The sequence below is a fragment of the Rhinopithecus bieti genome, unplaced genomic scaffold (genome assembly GCF_001698545.2).
Source record: "Rhinopithecus bieti isolate Rb0 unplaced genomic scaffold, ASM169854v2 scaffold_68244, whole genome shotgun sequence".
Lineage (NCBI taxonomy): Eukaryota > Metazoa > Chordata > Mammalia > Primates > Cercopithecidae > Rhinopithecus > Rhinopithecus bieti.
The window spans coordinates 776,119-798,253 of record NW_016825829.1 but is presented as its reverse complement, the minus strand read 5'-3'; the positions used below and the strand labels follow the sequence as shown (position 1 = coordinate 798,253).

The 22,135-nt window shown below is 46.8% G+C and overlaps 1 protein-coding gene across 1 annotated transcript in view; it reads left to right on the top strand.

Annotated features, from left to right (window-relative positions):
- The window catches only part of ADD1 (adducin 1), a 64,424-nt gene that overhangs the window by 30,704 nt on the left and 11,585 nt on the right, over positions 1–22,135 (top strand). Inside the window, 7 exon segments of the mRNA XM_017863125.1 lie at positions 1,949–2,092; positions 2,198–2,296; positions 3,022–3,198; positions 9,100–9,444; positions 12,078–12,179; positions 12,847–12,936; positions 19,159–19,315. Of these exon segments, the coding sequence (XP_017718614.1) occupies positions 1,949–2,092; positions 2,198–2,296; positions 3,022–3,198; positions 9,100–9,444; positions 12,078–12,179; positions 12,847–12,936; positions 19,159–19,315 (1,114 nt within the window).

Genomic DNA, 22,135 nt, shown 5'->3' with positions numbered 1-22,135 from the left:
TTGGAGATGGAGTCTTGCTCTGTCACGCAGGCTGAAGTGCAGTGATGCACTCTCAGCTCACTGCAACCTCTGCCCCTTGGGTTCAAGCAATTCTCTTGCCTCAGCCTCCCAAGTAGCTGGGACTACAGGTGCACACCACCACGCCCGGCTGATTTTTGTAGTTTTAGTCAAGATGGGGTTTCATCATGTTGACCAGGCTGGTCTCGAACTCCAGACCTCAAGTGATCTGCCCACCTTGGCCTCCCAAAGTGCTGGGATTACAGGCGTGAACCACCACGCCCAACCTGATCTTGGTGTTTTAATGTCATGTGTGTTGGATTATTTGGATGAATATTACCTCTGGTTTGTTTCACGCTGAACGTAAGGTTCTTATGTCAACATCGTGGTTTAATAGATACATCATTGTGTGAATGATGTGATTTTTTTTTCCTGGAAGAATGCATGTCACTCCAGCCACTAAAATGTTTATGGATTTTTAAGAAGTATTAAAGGTACTTTTGACAGTATGGTTATGAACAGCTATCATGTAATGTGTTTTTGTTTGTTTTTTTGAGACAGGATCTCACTCTGTCTCCCAGGCTGGAGTACAGTGGCACGATCTTGGCTCACTGCAACTTCCACCTCCTGGGTTCTAAATGATTCTCCCACCTCAGTCTCCTGAGTAGCTGGGACTACAGGCACATGCCACTTCACCTGGCTAATGTTTGTATTTTTTGGTAGAGATGGGGTTTCACCATGTTGACCAGGCTGGTCTTTAACTCCTGGCTTCAAGTGATCTGCCCGCCTTGGCTCCCGAATTACTGGATTTATGGGCACGAACCACTGCGCCCAGCCTGTTTTTAAAATTACCAAAATAATTTTGCTTGGTAAAGAAATTTCTTGTATGAGAGCTGATACTGTGGAAGGAGTTAAATGTGGTATGGTCTTTTTAGATGAACTTTTCTGTATGGAATTGTTGTACCTAAAGATAGTTTTTGAATCTTTGGAGCCTGTTACTTTAGGGTCATAATGTTGCTGTCTATAGGTCTTGTCTTTAGAAGACCTTCAAAAATTAGCATATTCTGAGGCCACTCTGGGGAATTTTAGGAAACTTAAGGACTCTATGAACACTTAGATTTTTCTCTTTGAGAGTCAGTTTTACTTAATTACATGTAGAGAAATTATATAAGAAATTATATATAAATTGTATATATATAATTATATATATACAAACGTATAAATTTGCTTTCATCTAATTTTAGGTGTTTCAATGTTATCTACAACCTAAGATAAAAAGTACACAAAACTTTAGAGCACTTGGAAAACCTCCTCCTTTTTGTTTTTTTTTTAAGAGATGAGGGTCTCATATGTAGCCCAGGCTGGCTTTGAATTCCTGCATTCAGGATTCCTTCTGCTTCAGCCTCTTGAGTAGCCTCTTGACTACAGATGCATGCCATCACATCTGGCTAATTTAAAAAATATTATTTGTAGAGACAGGGGTCTTTTGTTGCCCAGGCTGACCTCGAACTTCCGGGCTCAGATGATCCACCTGCCTTAGCCTCTTGAATGTTGGAATTACAGGTGTGAGCCACCATACCTGACGGGAAGCCTTCTTTTGAAATGTGCTGAGTCCTCAGAGGAGTCTGTGGTCTGCTCCTTGCACTAGATGCAGTGCTTATTGTATAATTAAATCCAGGTTTACATAGCACTTATAATCAGTGGGAAAAAGTCTAGAAAGATGTGGATTTTCTTTTGAAGCTCTCCTAATTTAAGGATAATTTTGTTTTTAAGTGTGAATTGTTAGCACTGGAAGTCAAGTTTGTCTTAAGTTCATAGATTGATTTGTTTTCAATAAGAGAACAAAAACACTTCCCTTCCTATTTTATTTCTGCGAGGAAAGCATTTACCATATCATTGGTCATTGTGTAACCCCGGCTTTCCTTCTTCATGGCGACCATTTGGTCTCTAGGTCTCTGCGATGAAATGTGGCCTCTTGCCAATCTCCCCGGAGGCGCTTTCCCTTGGAGAAGTGGCTTATCATGACTACCATGGCATTCTGGTTGATGAAGAGGAAAAAGTTTTGATTCAGAAAAATCTGGGGCCTAAAAGCAAGGTCAGTAGGCGTCTAATCTGGTATTTAAAGTACGGCAGAAAGAAGAATAAAGCAAAGGACCAGTCTTCTTGCCCAGCTCCATAGAGCATTCCTGCTTCCCCTCAGGTTCTTATTCTCCGGAACCATGGGCTCGTGTCAGTTGGAGAGACCGTTGAGGAGGCCTTCTATTACATCCATAACCTTGTGGTTGCCTGTGAGATCCAGGTAGGGGACAGCCATTCCAATCACTCTGCAGTTTATTTAGATGTGTCTGGGGTTCACATAGATTTTTTGATACTTACTGAGTAGGAGGGGAGTCTTTGAGCAATCTCTTTGTCGAAGATAAGCTCATGCATTTGGGACTTGATCAGGACAAATGCTGTTTCACTGACTGAAGTTGGCAAAGGATTACTGGACTTTACATTTCTAATTTTTAAATTTTCAAATATGTCCGTCACTACCGTTTATGGAGTACTGGTGTGTACCAGGCCTGGCATCAGGTGCTTAGCGTGTGTCATCTCATACGTGATGTCGTGTGACCCCCCACAGTACCTTTGAAAAAGCAGGCATAAAGAAGTAGAGACTCAGAGAGTTGCCTGCAGCTTACAGCTGTGAGTTCCCCTCTGCTCTGTCAGCCCTTAGTTAATGTTCTCCCCTTTGCTTCTTGACTTATGTCTGTGGCGTAGTGAGGTCCCAAGTCCTTTGTAGGATCCTGAAAGGTGCTGTGTTTTCTCATTTCTCTGCCAACTTTGGTGCCCAGTATTTTTGTCATCCTAAAGAAATACATCTGAAAGTAAGCTTGTGATCAGTCTATCACTATGCATTCTACATTTTCTATTCTTACACTCTAGAGATTTGGTTTCTTTTGAAACCTGCATTTTTATTCAAGTCATCTGACCCTTTTGATCTCAGTAAGGAACTCAAGCCATGCTGTGTGTGTTTTGGAAAAGGTTCGAACTCTGGCCAGTGCAGGAGGACCAGACAACTTAGTCCTGCTGAATCCTGAGAAGTACAAAGCCAAGTCCCGTTCCCCAGGGTCTCCTGTAGGAGAAGGCACTGGATCGCTTCCCAAGTGGCAGATTGGTGAGCAGGAATTTGAAGCCCTCATGCGGATGCTTGATAATCTGGTAAGAGTGGTGCCACTACTTGATGATAAACCTTATGTCTAAAAGCACCAGTGTTGGTGTTCTTATAGCAAGTGAGATTGCTGTCTTTATGCAGTATCTGAATATTTTTACCCTCAAAGTCATGAAGAAGCAGTAAATTACAATAAAATATAGAGGTGAAGTGTTCCTGGTATTGTTTTTTTGTTTTTTTTTTTTTGTTTTTTTTTGAGAAGGAGTCTCGCTCTGTCGCCCAGGCTGGAGTGCAATGGCGTGATCTCGGCTCACTGCAAGCTCCGCCTCCCAGGTTCACGCCATTCTCCTGCCTCAGCCTGCTGAGTAGCTGGGACTACAGCCGCCCGCCACCACGCCTGGCTAATTTTTTGTATTTTTAGTAGACACGGGGTTTCACCATGTTAGCCAGGATGGTCTCGATCTGCTGACCTCGTGATCCACCCGCCTTGGCCTCCCAAAGTGCTGGGATTACAGGCGTGAGCCACCGCGCCCGGCCTATTGTTTTATTATTATTATTATTATTTGAGATGGAGTCTCGCTCTGTCTCCCAGGCTGGAGTGCAGTGGTCGAGATCTCAGCTCACTGCAGGCTCCGCCTCCTGGGTTTTTACGCCATTCTCCTGCCTCAGCCTCCCGAGTAGCTGGGACTACAGGCGCCCGCCACCTCGCCTGGCTAGTTTTTTTGTATTTTTTAGTAGAGATGGGGTTTCACTGTGTTAGCCAGGATGGCCTCGATCTCCTGACCTTGTGATCCGCCCGTCTCGGCCTCCCAAAGTGCTGGGATTACAGGCGTGAGCCACCGCACCCGGCCTGTTTTATTTTTTAAAGATAACCTTTGTGTTTGGACTCAGTGGGGACAAGAGCACAGAGAATGCGTAGGCTGCTGGATGACCATCCAGCTGCATCAGCTCAGTCCCCGCCGTCCCACAAGCAAGCGAGAGAGGTGGCGCTTAATAGGTCAGTCAGGTACCTAGGCTTTTGTCTTAACAGCAAGTCCTGGCTGTTTGGGGCCTGATGACTGTGTTACATGGGTATCCACTCCCTGTCCACGGTGTGGGAGCCCCTGAGCTGCTTATTGCAGGGACAGAACCCGGCATGGTCCAGAGGGCAGGCCTATGGGGCCTCTAGCACACAAGGAAAGTGAGCCCACACTGTGATAGGAGGACACGCAGGATGTGTTCTGTGTTACAGGGTTGCCGTGAAGAATTTTATTCTTTTGCAAGGACTGGAGAGAAAATTTTATGTGGAAGGTAGCCCTTGGAAATGATCTCAAAGAATAGGTAGGATCTTAGCCTGAGTTTGAAAGCCTGGGGGAAAAAAAAAGGATGATAGCATGAAGAGGCCACAGCACAGCTGCAGACAACGGGAGTGGGGAGATGGGAACATGCACCGAATGGTGCACCTTTCAGGTTCATCTTGACTTTTATCAGGATCATTACTCAGTTCCTAGAGCTGTATTAGAACACTGCCCTTGGGGTCTCAGTCCTGCAGCCACATCATCAGACACAGGGCTCTGGAGCAGATCCCTTCCATGCTCCACATCAGACCTTTTAGATGGGGGTCACAGTGGTCTATCCTAACACCACGTGACCTCAAGAGGTGTAGATGTGAGGACATGCCAGTGTGGGGAAAGAAGGCCTCAGAGGGGCCAGTGTCCTTGTATGCTGCCAGCCAGTACTGGACAGGATCACAGATCACAGATGAGATGGGTGGCTTCAGGAGGCAGGAAGCTGAACTTTCCTGAAGGTGTGGAATAAAGAGAATTCATTGGTCTGATTCAGGCTATGTTAAATGTTACTGAAATTCTTTGCACTTGTGATGAATATTATCTGCTAGAAAGGAAAAACTGAGGGTTTTCTGCCTGGGTGCGATAGTCAATCAGTGGAGTAGACTCAATCAGTGACAGAGGAACAGAGAAGGCAGAGTCTAGTGTAACTTTTCAAAGTTCATATAATCAGTAAGATTGATTGCATTAATTGACTGTCTACTATTGAGTCATGAACGGGACACAGTTCTTGCCCTCAGGAGTTTATGACCTAATAAGAGAGATGGACAAATGAATCCCAAATGAGCCCTGCCCCTGTGATCTGTGCAGTCATAGGCATGATGAGAGCTTGCAGGCAGAGGTGGGTGCTGATTGGTCAAGGAAGTAGGAAGAGGAGCAAGAACTCACGAAGAAGGCTGAAGAAGCACTTAGAGTTGGGTGGCCAGCCAGGGTAGTGAAGCTGCAGGAACTCATAGCTGGAGAAAAAAACTTGAGAGTGGGACAGCCATGGCCCAGGTGTGTGTCAGGAGCCAGGTCATTCAGCATGGCTGCACAAGGTGAGGAGGGCTGGGGTTGGACCAGTTACACAGCCCCTGCCTCCTGGTAAATACGGCAACATTTCGCTGCTCTTCTACTTAAAGTCAGTGTAAGGAAGAGGGGAGAGGGGGTCAGAATGCACAGCAGCCACCAGAGACTGCGCTGAAAGCACGTCCTTGAGGGGAAGGTCAAAATCAGGCAGAAACTCTGATTTGGTAGGGAAGGAAGAGAAGGATGAATGATTAATAAGTAAAACATTCATTACAAAAAGCATGATGAATGTTTATTCAGTGTCCTTAATGTGTACAGATTGTTTTAATATTAGAAGGCCATATAATTTATGAGAAATAAACTAGACAGGAATCACTAATCATAGTCCATGTTTTAATTTAGCATTGGGATTGGCATATATGTTGTTTGCTAATAACTAAGTATAGAATAGTTGCCAATTTCCACACTATAATGTATATTGCAACTGAGCACAGTGGCTCACGCCTGTGATCCCAGCACTTCAGGAGGCTGAGGTGGGAGACCAGGAGCTTAAGACCAGCCTGGGCAACATAGCGAGACTCCTCTCCACAAAAAATAAAAAAATTTCAAAAAGGGGGATATATTTCGTTGGAACTTCTACAGTTAGAAAAAAATGCTAAATTGTTCCCCCCACAAAAAAAAGTCAAGATACAATTTCAGTTTCTCAAAGAAGGAACAAATCCATATATATTTCTTTCTTTCTTTCTTTTTTTGGTAGAGACAGGATCTCATCATGTTGCCTAGGCTGGTGTTGAACTCCTGGGCTCAAGCAGTCCTCCCACCTCAGCCTCCCAAAGTGCTGGGATTACGGGTGTAAACTACCATGCCTGACCCAAATCCGTATTTTTAACTACAAGCCAGGTAGTAGTTCTGAGGTCTGAGTATTACTTCTGATTTTGGTTTAACAGCATTTAAAGGGGAAGAATAAAGAAAAATCCATATGGTGTCAGGAAAAAATGATGTTGATGAGTCCTGGGTGGTTTATTCTGAAGTTATGGAGATTACTGAGTCCTGGCTCTTTAAGCAGGAGGAAACTTGAATTAATAAGAAATGTGTTTTTCTGCAGATAGTCTTTATGGCAGAGTCATTATCTTTTATTATTCCTCAACAAAGCATGCTCAGAAATGGGAAAATTGCCACTACAGACATTTACCTTATCTTTCTGAGGATAATTATGAAAATAAAACCCAAAACAACTCCATTAGTGATTGTTATTACCTTTTTAAAAAAATGTAGGCCAGGCATGGTGGCTCATGCCTGTCATCCCAGCACTTTGGGAGGCCAAGGCAGGCGGATCACCTGAGGCCAGGAGTTCAAGACCAGCCTGGCCAACATGGTGAAACCCCTTCTTTACAAAAATTAGCCAGGTGTGGTGGAGGGTGCCTGTAATCCCAGCTACTCAGGAGGCTGAGGTAGAAGAATCGCTTGAACCCGGCAGGCAGAGGTTGCAGTGAGCCAAGGTCGAGCCACAGCACTCCAGCCTGGGTGACAGAGCGAGACTCCATCTCAAAGAAGACTCCATCTCAAAAAAAAAAAAAAAATAAGTAAATAAAATTATGGGGGACCGGGCATGGTGGCTCATGTCTGTAATCTCAGCACTTTGGGAGGCCGAGGCAGGCAGATCATCAGGTCAGGAGATCGAGACCGTCCTAGCTAACACAGTGAAACTCCATCTCTACTAAAAATGCAAAAAATTAGCTGGGTGTGGTGGCATGTGCCTGTAATCCCAGCGACTTGGGAGGCTGAGGCAGGAGAATCGCTTGAACCCGGGAGGTGGAGGTTGCAGTGAGCCAAGATGGCGCCACTGCACTCCAGCCTGGGCAGCAGAGTAAGACTCTGTCTTGAAAAAAAAATTAAATTAAAAAAAATTAAAAAAATATATTGACAGAGTGATTAGTAATGAAGGTGGCCCCCCAAAAAGAGCAGAGGGGAGAGAGAATTCTGAATTGAGAGGTATGTTTCTAGAGTACCACAGCCAGCAGGGCACGGGCCACTGAAGTTTCTTGTATATCTGGCCCCATGCAGTCCTTCCAAGTCCTCATTCTCTTGTGATGTATTGTGAAGGTGCTGTGAGTGACCTGGTTCAGGTGCGAATCTGTTAGGTTGTTTAGCAGACAGCTCTTCAGCATCCCCTATATTACCTGTCTGTGCTGTGCAACAAATCACTACAGACCTGGCGACTTCAAGCAGCAGCCATTTATTTCCCAGCTTCTTTGGGGCAGAAGTCCAGGCACAGCGAACTCAACCTAGGGTCTCATAAAGGCTGCATTCGGGGTGTTGGCTAGGGCTGGTTCTCATTATGAGACTTGACTCAGAGGATCCTCATCCAGGCTCTTCTAGCCTGGGGACAGAATTCCTTTTCTTAGGGCTGAAGCATTCTTGGCAGCTTTGCTTCTTCAGATCCAGCAGTGGAGAGAGAGACTCTTATAAGACAGCGCTACACTCTTCTATGATACAGCCCATCATCACCTTTTGTGAATTCCACTACTTAGAAGCAAGTCAGACATCTCACCCATGCTCAAGGTGGGAGGGGATTACAGGAGCTAGGGGCCTGGGGCCACTATGAAGTCTGTCTGTCACATTTAACAAGTGCTAAGCACTGGCCAGGAGACAGGCAGAGGATACCGTCCTTGCCCTTATAGATGCTGTCTGTGGGAGGACTCTGCAGACGAGTTGGTCCAGTAGAGGCGTGAAGTAAGTGGGGCCATCTTTTACCACAGAACACATGGTCATGAGGCAGAGCTGGAGGTGAATTTGGATGTTGTTGTATTCAGATGTAAAGTAATTTTGCTGAGAACCAGTTGTCATGAGTATACTTATTTACCTTACTTACCTAAAGATTATCACAGTATTTAAACTGTAACTTAAGAGGTAAAAGTCTATTAAGTAGGTTGATGAATATAACCTGCACAGTAGCTGGCAGCAAGTAAGCCCTGTTTGGGTGTTCAACTTTAATTTTCTGCTGAAATATGTAAGCAAGAGAGTGCACCTACTGCAAGTGTTCAGTTTGTTGATTTTTAAAAACCGAACCCTCTGTATAACCAGCAGTCAATAAGAGCAATGGTAGCAGCACCTCAGAACACCCCCAGCACCTCCTTCAGTTCACTTGTCCCATCCCAGGGGTGACAACTGTCCTGTCTCCCAGGACAACCAAAACCAAGGTTGTTTTGCATCTTCTGCACTTTTAATGAATGGAGTTACATGGTCTATGTTCTTTGCAGATTGGTCTCTCTCACTCAGCTTTGCCTTCAGGAGAGTCGTCCACGTGGTTGGTTTGGAGCACATTGTGTCTCTAGGCCATCTTATGGAGACAGTACACTATCCATCTCCTATATGGATGGACCTTTGGGTTGTTTCCAACTGTGGTTTACGAGGAGTAGGGTTGCTCTTCACATTTTAATACCTGGCTTTTTGGTGATCATGTTTGCTTCTGTTGGGTATAAAATTAGGAGTGGAATTGCTGAGTCATAGGGTATGCATGTGTTCAACTTTTGTGGATATTTCCACATGATTTTCCAAAGTGAAACTCTGTTTTGAGATCTGGAATATTGACTGTCTTTCACTCTCCTTGGACCCTAGGGCTACAGAACTGGCTACCCTTATCGATACCCTGCTCTGAGAGAGAAGTCTAAAAAATACAGCGATGTGGAGGTTCCTGCTAGTGTCACAGGTTACTCCTTTGCTAGTGACGGTGATTCGGGCACTTGCTCCCCTCTCAGACACAGTTTTCAGAAGCAGCAGCGGGAGAAGACAAGATGGCTGAACTCTGGCCGGGGTGATGAAGCTTCCGAGGAGGGGCAGAATGGAAGCAGTCCCAAGTCGAAGACTAAGGTGTGGACGAACATTACACACGATCACGTGAAACCCTTGCTGCAGTCTCTCTCGTCCGGTGTCTGCGTGCCAAGCTGTATTACCAACTGCTTGGTCTGTGCCTACCTTACTGTTCATAGTTAGATGACGTAGAGCAAGTTGGGTAGCTGGGGCTTCGGAGGCTTTGGGAATCCAGCCTTTCTGACCCAGGTGTAAAGCGAACCTTCCTTATTCACTTTCTTGTAGTCTGAACCTAAGTCCACTGAATGCATTACTCAAATCCGGGTAATACTGTCTACTTGAAACTGCTTAAGATGTAATGTGACTCCGCAGTAGTTCCAGTGTATCTCCGTATATAGCAGAAATACAAAATAGTGTACATGTATTAACCTACAAATAGGAGCTCTTCTGATTTAATTCAAATTGTATTCAGGGACTCTTAATATTTCATGCACAAAAAGACACTTCAGTCCTAAACCTCGTATTTTAGTGTTGTGGACTCCAGTGGTTTCAAGTCACTAAAGTTTCTTCTTTAAGTCTTCAGTGTTTTCTTAAGCAGTTTTCCCTCGTGGCTCCCTGGCGTGTTCTCTGCTGACCCTTGTCCCCTGCCCTTTAGTGTTACTCCCCTGCTTTCTATCCCAAAGCCTCCGAATGCACACCCCCAGCTGCCCTCTGCATGGACTGTTGCATGTGAGTAGACGGCCATAGTGGTGAGTCATCTTCTGACTCCTGCTGGGTGCGGCATGACCCAAGTGCAGCGCAGGCCATCTGCAGGCACCAGCGACAGACGCTGCAAGGGTGCTTCGTTTCAGCGGTAATGCCGCTCAGTTACCGTTTGCCCTGAGAGGTGCTCCCATGTCATGGTGCTGAGACCTCCTCTGAAGATCGGTCTTTACTCCTCCTGTAACCTACCTCTAACAGTCCACCCAGCTCTGCTTTAAACTGTAGAAGAGGCCCATTTCCAGAAGCCCCTGGAATGGAGGAGACAGAGGCTGAAGCAGACTCATCTATGCATGACTAGTTCATTAGGAGTTCAGTTGAAGTTAGATTCGATGCTCCTAAAACCTGGGCAACCAAATACTACATAAAGCGGGGCTTTCTTTTCCCCTTCTAACAGTGCTTTACTTTATAGATTTATTTAAAGAAAAAAGTTGTATCTTCTCCAGGTGGTCCTGGTGTTTTCCTGATGCAGTTGGTGAGAAGCCTCTGTGCTCCTGAGCGGCCATGGCACCTGGGCAGGGACCCTGTGTGGCCGTGGGGCTCCGAGCGTGGGAGTGCGTCTCTCCTCTTCTCTCCTCCCTCCTGGTCTCCTTTCCCCCCTTCCTGTCTTCCCCTTTTCTTTCATGTGTTTATTTTTTAGTTGTTTCACTTGTTCAAGGAAGTGGGCCTTATTAAAAAAAAAAAAACAAAAAACCCAAAACACCTTTCTGTGGCTGATGGGAAGCACAGTGCTGAGTTGCCGTGAGGAATTTTCCCCAAGTGTTTAGGCAGCAGCACTAGCTGTATGTACCGTTAGCAAAACAACTAAGTCACTTTAGGCCTTTTAGTCAATGTGTACATCCAAGGGGAGGCCTGGCTCCGCATGTAAATTTGTTTCTTACTGTTCTGGAGGGATACAGATTCCATGCAGTGCTCCCAGGTTGGTATCTTTTCATTTATAATGACTGTTGTTACTTTTTCAAATGTGTTCAAGTTTCTGAGGTTGCTGTTTGAATGTTTTGACTAAAAATTATTTTTAATAAAACGCTGGAGTTGTTTTTATCTGAGAAGATAACCATCAGTGAGTACCCACAGCTCCATGCCCATTCCACACTCTCCTCGCAGTGGCTCAGCATTTGATGGTTTTGTTGCTTTTTTTTAAAGTTGTATGGTTTATGGCTATCTTACTGCCTCTCGAAAGTATTCTGAAAGGCATAACATTTGCTCTCGAAGATGGGCTTGTTTTAATGTTCAGTGCCTACTCATGCCTTAGAATTTGATGAAAAATCTCAAATTTGATTGGAGATCCAAAAAAAAATTATGAGTGGAAGGCTGAGCATGCTGACGAGATGCACTGATACTAAAACAGCCTTTAAATATTAAGGACTCATGAAGCGCTTCAAGTTTGTTTGGGATATTTTTGTAACACTCAAAAATATTAAGTTATATAAAATATTCGACATCACCAAACTCTTCTTCCAGGTAGCTACTGTGTAAGTGTCCATACAGTAATTTTCTTGGGTTGAAATAGTTACGCAGACAGTGCATTCTGATGCTGTCATTTATTTTAACACAAAACTTTGGTGATGCCCACTCTTGCCTCACGGTGCAGGCTCCTCCCTACCCTCGGGTAGCAGCATCACATTGCTTTTCATGACCCTGTCATCTCATGCTTCCAGTTGGCTTTGGTGTTGGATGATTTTCAGAGCGGTGAACCAATGGTCTCTGAGGGGCCTCCCCTGCTGGTCCCAGGGTTATGGGGCTCAGCTCTGTCGTCAGCCTACTTTGTGACCCAGATTCAGCTGGGCTTTCCAGATGGTCCTTTTCCATCAGTCATGACTTTGACTTCCACTATTAACTGATCTTCATGTGGCTGCATCCTGCTGCCATGGCGACTCTGCTGAGTGACCCAGAAGATGTGGTCATTGGTTCATTCCTCTCTGTGATGTTCAGTGCATGACCAGATGTGAGATAAACTGAATAGATTGGATGCTATGTCACTTATTGTTGTCATAATTCTGACTTTTCAACTGTTCTTGATATTACAGTGGACTAAAGAGGATGGACATAGAACTTCCACCTCTGCTGTCCCTAACCTGTTTGTTCCATTGAACACTAACCCAAAAGAGGTCCAGGAGATGAGGAACAAGGTGTGTCCTGCGTCGGCACTCAGTGGGGGCTTGGGTGTGGGATTGGAAGGGATGCCAGCTGCTTTGGTGGGGGGGGGTGTGCTTGCTTCTAGCAGAGGACATCTGCTGTTATTGCCACTGTTGTAACTGAAGCCATCTCTTCCCACTGCTGCTGTTCTACCATCAGTGTGAAGTATGAGCAGCAGACATCTTTTTTGGGCCCTGTTGAAATTTGAACTGATGTTTGCTCACAGGTCAGAACTGGAAGCTGCAAACCTGTTCTTAACAAGAGCAGACTCCTGTCCCTGATTTTCAGGGTTCATTCAAAGACTTGTGAGTGGCATTTGGTTTATCAGAGCAGGAGCCCTGCCAGTGCTCACATCACTAGACAACGGACATGCAGAGAGTGTTAATGACACCAAGTTAATGACAGTGAGAGATAGGTGCCCTGCCCAAGCATCTGAAAGATGTGGGGAGCTGGGAATAGTCTTCATCCCTGCAGACCAACACCCCACTAAGCAGGCATGGTGCTCACTCAGAACACATGGGGCCATCCTGCCTGCGTAGGGCACGGGGAGAACTGAAGTGTAGCTTCCATGTGGCTGGGACCCAAGTGCACGGCAGCATGGCTCCCAGGCAGCATGGCTGCTCAGGACCGCTGATATGTGCCTCTCCTTCCTATCCTCAGATCCGAGAGCAGAATTTACAGGACATTAAGACGGCTGGCCCTCAGTCCCAGGTTTTGTGTGGTGTAGTGATGGACAGGAGCCTCGTCCAGGTGAGAGCCCAGAGTGTCTCTGACATTAGTGGGTGGTGGCTGTGTGACCGCCTTCTCCAAAGTTATTCTGAAATTGAGAGAGTGACTTTATGAGGTAAGTATTCTAGGCAACCAGTTATCTTTGTTAAAATCTTCATGATGAGAAATAGTCCAGGCAGTTTTCCTTGAGTTCTAGATGGAGCGAGCATGCTGAGGGCTGTGTCCACCCGTCTGGTCCCCGCCCCTTGTAATGCATGCATATATGAGGGTGGCCCATACACCACCAGCTTTGGGGCTTAGATTTGGCCCGGGTTCAGCAGCATTCTGTGTAAGGAGCTAGGAGAGGGCGGGTTTAAGGGACTCCTGTTGTGGTACATATTGCTGTCTGCAACAAAGTGCTGCTTGGGTTGCAGAGGGCTGGGTGCCTGTAAATGTGGTGCACATTCACACACATTTCTACAAAATGACTCTACCTTGTGGCATTGAAGATAATTGGGTAAGTAGTTATCTCTGAAAACTAATATGCCACCTAATGCTTTAACACCTGACTCTGCAGGGGTAGACGATTGTTGGATTTGGCCAGCCGTGGTCCTGGTTTCGTGTTCAGTGTCTGCACGTCCCGCCATCATCACCGCCACATTTACTGTTGACAGCTGTCCCTGCTGCATGCTCTTAGCCAGCTCCATCCTGTGCTCTCAGTTGATACTTCACAGGCTGGGCCTGGTGTGCTCTGGTGACTCAGTTTACTGTTTCAGGATGCACCTCTCTCTGACTGTACGGAAACTATCGAAGGGCTCGAGCTTACAGAGCAGACCTTTAGTCCCGCTAAATCTCTCTCTTTTAGAAAGGTACTCACCGCCCTGTCCTCACTACCTGTCTATGCGCCTTGCTCCCCTCCCCTCCCCCTCCCCGTCTCCTCTCTTCAGGCATTGTCTTAGTTACTGAAGTAGCTTCAAATGGCTCTTTAAACTGTTGATGAGATTGTACAGAAGGTTCTGTTCTACCTGCTCGATTCTTTAATTAAAACACTTGGTATGAGGTGTGATAACAATCTCCAGCATTCGAAGTTGTTGCTGAGAAATGGCCAGTCTGAGCGATATGGTGCATTTCCGCAGTTCCGCATAGGACTTTGCCTTCTCCACGATGCTGACTGCAGACGGGCTCTTCTGGGCAGTCTGTTGTTGTTGGCAGCGGCCACTCCTGAGGGCCCTTCCACCCTCGCTGGTTCAGCTTTGACTGTAAATGTCATGAATGTAGCCACTGGAGGTCATATCATTGAAAGATGTCATTTCAGAGGAATGGGAATTCAGACAGTCTTTGTCAGCCCTTGTTGATAAAATGTATTTATTTACTTCAAAAATAAACCCTAAATAACATTTTTAAATGCCGCAGAGCAGAAAGACTTAGGAGAGTTTGAAACCCCACATCGTAATTTCCCTCTGTGCATGCGTATCTAGTGTGTGCAGTAGGTGGAAGATCTGTCTGAACCCACCCACATAGAAGGAAACCTTCCCTAAGCATTAGGCTGCTAGTGTGCAGGAGCTGGTGCCTTGGGCAGAAAGTGCCTGACCGCATGGTTGAGTCTTAGCTGAGAGGCATGGTTATATTCTTGTCAAAGGAAATTTCCAGAACCGTCTCTTTCACTTGACACACCTTCATTGAGATGCACATGTCACTTTAGTGGTGTTCCAGTTCCCATATAGAAGCGGGTTTGTAGCAAAGATTCTGTATTCCTGTCTGTAATCCCTGCTAATAACATTATTTTGCATATTTACTTATTAATTCCACAGGTCCTGTTTTTCCCTGTGCTTAGAGCGTACTTCCGGCTGCCATTCTTGGAAGAACTTCTCAGAGCAGGGGAGAAAGATGACTCTGCCTGTTGCTTGTTTTTCATCTTTTGACACTTTGTTGCGGTCTTGTCAGTTATTCTTTCTCTCAGGTGTGTGAGGGCTGTGCAGGCCATGAGCCCAGCTGGCCTCCTGTGTAGAGCCCACATGAGGGCAGCACTGAGGACCTTGTTAGGGCTCTCCAGAAAGCAGCCTGGGTCGCCGTGTTCAACCACCAGTTACAGCTTTGTGTGCTCTGTCCCAGTGGTATTCAGATGTGGGTGTGTGTCACAGTCACCCAGGTGTTTCCTGAACGACAGAGGTAGGGTCTCTACCTTCTGAACACCATGCTCGCTGCAAGTGCTGCATCCAGGTGTAATTAGCAGAGAATACCACTGTACACTGACCCCACAGGAAGAGAGGTTGACCCCCTGGACAGAATTCCTTGTTCCAGCTTTGTGTTTTCTCTGCCTCCTTGTATCTGAAGTTCACTTTTGCACCCTTGATCTTTATCCCACACTGGCTAAAATACCCTCTTTTTGGTGAGAATGTGCTTTGGCTCCATGGGACTCCTTTACTGGGCGATTGTTCTACTTCCTTTCACGTGAACCTCAAAGCACAGACAGTCTTGCTCCTTTTGGAACATGGCGCTGCATGTTAAGAAGTTGAATTTCTCCTTGACCAAGCAAGGAGGACTGTGTCCTACACACTCCCCTCCCTAGTGCGGCGAGCACGTAGAAGCCTGCTTCCCGTCTGAGAACCTGAGGAATGGGTATTTGGGACTTAGGGAGCTGGGGATTTTCTGGAAAGGACTTTCCTTTGCCTTCCATTTCTACCTCACTGGCGATGGCCATTCCCACAGTGCAAGTGTTGCCTTCTGACAGAAGAAGGGACAGTGAGTCAGAGTTCAAACAGGAGTTCTAAGCCCAGCCGAAGGCTGTGTTGACTTTCCTTTGGGTGTCATAACATGTAGCCTGAAATACATATACATATATATGTATTTTTTGAGACAGGGTCTCACTCTGTTTTCCAGGCTGGAGTGTGGTTGGGCTATCTTGGCTCACTGCAGCCTCTACTTCGCAGGCTCAAGCAATCCTCCCTCCTCCCACCTCAGCCTCCTGAGTAGCTGAGACTACAGGTGCACATCACCACACCTGGCTAATTTTTGTATTTTTTTGTAGAGACTGGGTTTGGCCATGTTGCCCAGGCTGGTCTCAAACTCCTGAGCTCAAGCAGTCCACCTAAAATGCTGGGATTTTAGGGTGTGAGCCACCTCATCCGGCATAACCTGAAATAATTTTGGCTGCCTTCTGGATTCAATTTTAAGTGAAATGAAGGATTAGAGATGAAGATGTGTGTCTACACTGCAAGCTGTTCAGCCCAGGGAAAGACTCTGTGTTCCCATGTGCACCTCACCGGGGGCTGTTCCCTGCCACCCTTCATGCTGTGTGGTAGAAATGCAGAGGGGCAGTAAGCTCAGCCCTCGGTTCTCTCACTGACCTGTGTTGAGCACCTAACCTGTGCATGGTCCAGCACTGGGAATGCCAGTCCAGATCCAAGTCGGCCTTGCTTGTAGATGAAAACCTGATGCTCAGAGAGGTCAGCCGCTAGCACAGTTTGCACAACCTCAGGCGGAGCTGTTGTTCCACCCAGGCTGCCTCAGTCAAGTACAGAAAGTGTTACTGGGCCTGTGTTTTGCCTTAGAGCCTTGTCAGGTGACAGGGAGGTGAGGGGAGTGGCAGGAAGGGAAGCTAGGTACATCCTGGTTTCCTGCCTGGGTTGTCCACGAGTGGCGTATGTTTCTCTGCATCTCAGTCATTGCTCTGTGTCCTTTCTTGGAGAGGAATGTGATTCTCTGTTCCCGTAACTGGTCTTGACAGCAGCTTGGCCCTTAGCTGTGGTCTTTGGAGGAGGGCGCTCTCCACCACTGGAGGCAGGGACCTGCTGCACTGTGCCTCGGGCTTCAGCTGTCTCAGTATGAGAGAGCCCCGCTTGTCCTTTGGGGCATCAAAATTGGGAACAAGGGCTTTGGTGTCTCTGTGCCAATGGATTTTATTTTTATTTTGAGACAGCATCTTACTCTGTGGCCCAGCCTGGAGTGCAGTGGTGCAATCATGGCTCACTGCAGCCTCTACCTCTCAGGCCAAAGGAATCCTCCCACCTCAGCCTCCTCAGTAGCTGGACTACAGGTGCATGCTACCACACGTGGCTAATTTTTAAATTTTTTGTAGAGACGAGGTCTCACTATGTTACCCAGGCTGCTCTTGAACTCCTGGGCTCAAGCAATTCTTCTGTCTTGGCCTCCCAAACTGCTGGGATTATAGGCATGAGCTCTGGTGCCTGGCTGATAGTCGATTCTTTTTGTTTGTTTGTTTGAGACGGAGCCTTGCTCTCTCGCCCAGGTTGCAGTGCAGTGGCGCAATCTTGGCTCACCTCAACCTCTGCCTCCTGCGTTCAAGTGATACTTTTGCCTCAGCCTCCCGAGTAACTGGGATTACAGGTGCGCACCACCACGCCTGGTTAATTTTTTTGTATTTTTAGTAGAGACGGGTTTTCGCTGTGTTGGCCAGGGTGGTCTTGAACTCCTGACCTCAGGTGATCTACCCGCCTCAGGTTCCCAAAGTGCTGGGATTATAGGTGTGAGCCACTGTGCCTGGCCTGATAGTTGATTCTTGATATTTGATTCCTTTACTGATTTTAACCATTTGATTGAAATAAACTTAAGCATTTCTCTTGTGTCACCTTCTCATTTCACTGGCAGTGATATCAGGATGCAGGTGCAGCCAGCCAAACTGCCTTTGCTGGGATACCGTCTCTAGGGTGCCATCGTGTGAGGGCTCTTAGCAGTGGACAGCCCAGCCGGTCCTCCTTCAGATAGTGAGGCAGGCCTCTGGTCAGGGAAAGACTTGGCTCAGGCCACAGAGCTAACACATGGCAGACAGGACTCAGTTTCCTGTCTTGGTGAGGTAGGGCAGCTTCTTAACGAAAAGTCAATGGGCCTTGAGTCAGACCTGGTTCAGAAGAGGGTTCCCCTTGACCTGTTGACTGTCGAGAGTCTCCAGGCTCCCGGGCAAAGGTTGCCTATTCCAGCAGTCCATCTGTCCCTCCTGGGGTTCTGGGCTCTGGGCTCTGTGTCACTAGTCAGCACCGGGTACGCAGCATGCTAGTTGGTAACCTCTCAGCCCATCCCAGTCAGTCCAGGCTCCCCCGTCTCTGCTTGAGGAGCAGTCGGCCCGGGTGAGTTGAATTTCCAAAGTCAGCCCTGCTAGGACACTCACTATCTCTGGTGTTCACCCCTCACTGAGAGGAACACTAAAGGACCAGGCCTGGCATCCAAAGAATTGTGGATTCTCCTGTTTTTATTTGGTTTTGGAAGCTGTCATTCAGTCATGTGCACGTGTGTAAGTGCTGGGTAACTGTCTTAGAAGTGAGCTCCAGGGTAGCCGGGCGTGGTGGCGGGCACCTGTAGTCCCAGCTACTCGGGAGGCTGAAGCAGGAGAATGGCGTGAACCCGGGAGGTGGAGCTTGCCATGAGCTGAGATTGCGCCACTGCACTCCAGCCTGGGCGACAGTGCGAGACTCTGTCTCAAAAAAAAAAAAAAAGAAAAGAGCTCCAGGGAATTGGGGGACATTTTCCTGCCCCTGGCCCAATCAGGCTGCACTGTGGCCACAGCACTGTGCTGGGGCAGGTGGCTGTGAGTGGACCTCACCCCCTGACACCCACCCGGCCCACTGTGTTGGCCTCAGGCTCCCTCCTGCTTTAAGATTGGTGTGATCTGTGAGCCGCCTTTGTGCTTTGCTTTGCTTTCTTCTTTTTTTCTTTGGTACAAATGTTCGGTGTTCCAAATTCCTCAGCTAAACACTGGTGTCTTGGGACATTTTGTTATCTCTGAATGTTTTGGGATAAATTCCAGGAACTAGTTATAAACTAACCATAGTCAAAAGAACAGAACTTACCTGTGCTCTTAGAATATAAGCAAAGCTCTGAGCATGCCTTATGCTGAGTCTTGTAGCTTGTGACAATTTCTGATGTCATGAGGAAAAGTTACTGACTTTTAAACAGTAACGGGAAAGGGCCTCTTCCCCTTCTGTTCGACAGAGAGGAGTAGCGGGCACCCTCCCTGAGGTGCTCTGTGCTCTTGGGTCTGCATTGGGCTTTTTGCTTCTGAAACCTGGAAGGCTCTGTAAGATTTCTTCTGCGGTTAATGTCTGTTCATCGTGGCACTGACCTGTGTTTCCATTATCTACCACTGAAGGCTGCAGCTCAGCTTAGGCCTCGGGCCCATGGCAGTGCAGTCTCAGGGGTGTCTGCTCCTGGAAAGCCTCCTGTCCCCGCCCTGCCTGTAGCCTGCCTGGGAGGAGGGAGAGTCCCCGCTGGACTGGGCTCTTGCAGACCAGACATGCCTTTCATCCACAGGGAGAGCTGGTGACGGCCTCCAAGGCAATCATTGAGAAGGAGTACCAGCCCCACGTCATTGTGAGCACCACGGGCCCCAACCCCTTCACCACGCTCACAGACCGCGAGCTGGAGGAGTACCGCAGGGAGGTGGAGCGGAAGCAGAAGGGCTCTGAAGGTGAGTGCTTGTGGTCCTGGGCACTGCCACTCCAGAAGGTGTGCCCTGGGAGCTTCTCTGTGGTCCAGGTGCTGGCTGTGGGTGGTGATAAGAATAGTCACATGCATCAAAGTCAAACCAGAACTTTATCCAGTACTCATTTCCAACCTAGTCACTCAGGCCAGAATGGAAGAAATTGCAGGCCGGGCGTGGTGGCTCACGCCTTTAATCCCAGCACTTTGGGAGGCCGAGGCAGGTGGATCACCTGAGGTCAGGAGTTCGAGACCAGCCTGACAAACATGGAGAAACCCCATCTCTACTAAAAAGACAAAATTAGCCGGGTGTGGTGGTGCATGCCTGTAATCCCAGCTGCTACTCGGGAGGCTGAGTCAGGAGAATCGCATGAACCCGGGAGGCGGAGGTTGCGGTGAGCTGAGATCACGCCATTGCACTCCAGCCTGGGCAACAAGAGAGAAACTCCCATCTCAATTAAAAAAAAAAAAAAATTGCCAAGTTAGGCGCACTTGTGAGTGGCCCTGGCTAGGAGAGAGACGTGTGTAAATGACAATGTGGAGGACTAGTGGTGGCCACTCACAAGTGTCTGCGTGCCGTACTAAGGTACGCCAGGGTCCCTCTGCCAAAACAAGGCTGACCCTGAAGATGTCCTGCTGTGGCTCCATCCAACAGCTGTGATGAAGGTGGGGGTGAGAGGAGACAGCAGGAGTGAGGGGCAGCCCACAGAGCTCCAGGCTGGAAGGCATTGGTCCTTCTCCCAGGGGGTTTCTGTCCATATGGAGTGACCAGAACACTGACAAAAGAATTCGTTCATTTGTATCAGTTAGTGGGAAAGCCAGCATGCATATGATTATTATTCTTTTTGAGATGAAGTCTCACTCTGTCACCAGGCTGGAGTGCAGTGGCATGATCTCAGCTCACTGCAGCCTCTGCCTCCCGGGTTCAAGCAATTCTCCTGCCTCAACCTTCTGAGTAGCTCAGACTACAGGTGCCCGCCACCACGCCCGACTCATTTTTGTATTTTTAGTAGAGATGGGGTTTCACCATGTTGGCCAGGATGGTCTCAATATCTTAAACTTGTGATCCACCTGCCTCGGCCTCCCAAAGTGCTGGGATTATAGGCATGAGCCACCGTGCCCAGCCCTGAATATCTTTTTAAAGAGACATTTGTCTTTCTCTTTTTTAAAATTAATTATATTTTAAGTTTTGGGATACATATACAGAATGTGCAGGTTTGTTACATAGGTATACACGTGCCATGGTGGTTTGCTGCACCCATCAACCCATCATCTACATTTGGTATTTCTCCTAATGCTATCCTTCCCCTAGCACCACACCCCTGACAGGCCCTGGTGTGTGATGTTCCCTTTCCTGTGTCCATGTGTTCTCATTGTTCAACTCCCACTTTTAAGTGAGAACATGTGGTGTTTGGTTTTCTGTTCCTGTGTTTGCTGAGAATGATGGTTTCTAGCTGCATCCATGTCCCTGCAAAGGACATGAACTCATCCTTTTTTATGACTGCATAGTATTCCTTGGTGTGTATGTGCCACATTTTCTTTATCCAGTCTATCACTGATGGGCATTTGGGTTGGTTCCAAGTCTTTGGTATTGTGTATAGTGGTGCAGTACACATATGTGTGCGTATGTCTTTATAGTAGAATGTTTATAATCCTTTGGGTATATACCCAATAACGGGATTGCTGGGTCAAATGATATTTCTGGTTCTAGATCCTTGAGGAATCACCACGCTGTCTTCCACAATGGTTGAACTAATTTACACTCCCACCAACAGTGTAAAAGCGTTCCTGTTTCTCCACATCCTCTCCAGCTTCTGTTGTTTCCTGACTTTTTAATGATCGCCATTGTAACTGGTGTGAGATGGTATCTCATTGTGGTTTTGATTTGCATTTCTCTAATGACCAGTGATGATGAGCTTTTATTCCTATGTTTGTTGGCCACATAAATGTCTTCTTTTGAGAGGCGTCTGTTTATATCCTTCACCCGCTTTTTGATGGGGTTGTTTTTTTTCTTGTAAATTTGTTTAAGTTCCTTGTAGATCCTGGTTATCAGCCCTTTGTCAGATGGATAGATTGCAAAAATTTTCTCCCATTCTGTAGGTTCCCTTTTCACTCTGATGATAGTTTCTTCTGGTGTGCAGAAGCTCTTTAGTTTAATTAGATCCCATTTGTCAATTTTGGCTTTTGTTGCCATTGCTTTTGGTGTTTTAGTCATGAAGTCTTTGCCCATGCCTGTGTCCTGAATCATATTGCCTAGGTTTTCTTCTAGGGTTTTTATGGTTTTAGGTCTTATGTTTAACCCATCTTGAGTTAATTTTTGTATAAGATGTAAGGAAGGTGTCCAGTTTCACTTTTCTGCATATGGCTAGCCAGTTTTCTTAACACCATTTGTTTAATAGGGAATCCTTTTCCCATTGCTTGTTTTTGTCCAATTTGTCAAAGATCAGATGGTTGTAGAGGTGTGACATTATTTCTGAGGCCTCTGTTCTGTTCTATTGGTCTATATAGCTGTTTTGGTACCAGTACCATGCTGTTTTGGTTACTGTAGCCTTGTAGTATAGTTTTAAGTCAAGTAGTGTGATGCCTACAGCTTTGTTCTTTTTGCTTAGCATTGTCTTGGCCATACATGCTTTTTTGGTTCCATATGAAATTTAAAGTAGTTTTTTCTAATTCTGTGAAGAAAGTCAGTGGTAGCTGGATGGGCATAGCATTGAATCTATGAATTACTTTGGGCAGTATGGCCATTTTCACAATATTGATTCTTCGTATCCATGAACATGGAATGTTTTTCTTTTTGTTTGTGTGCTCT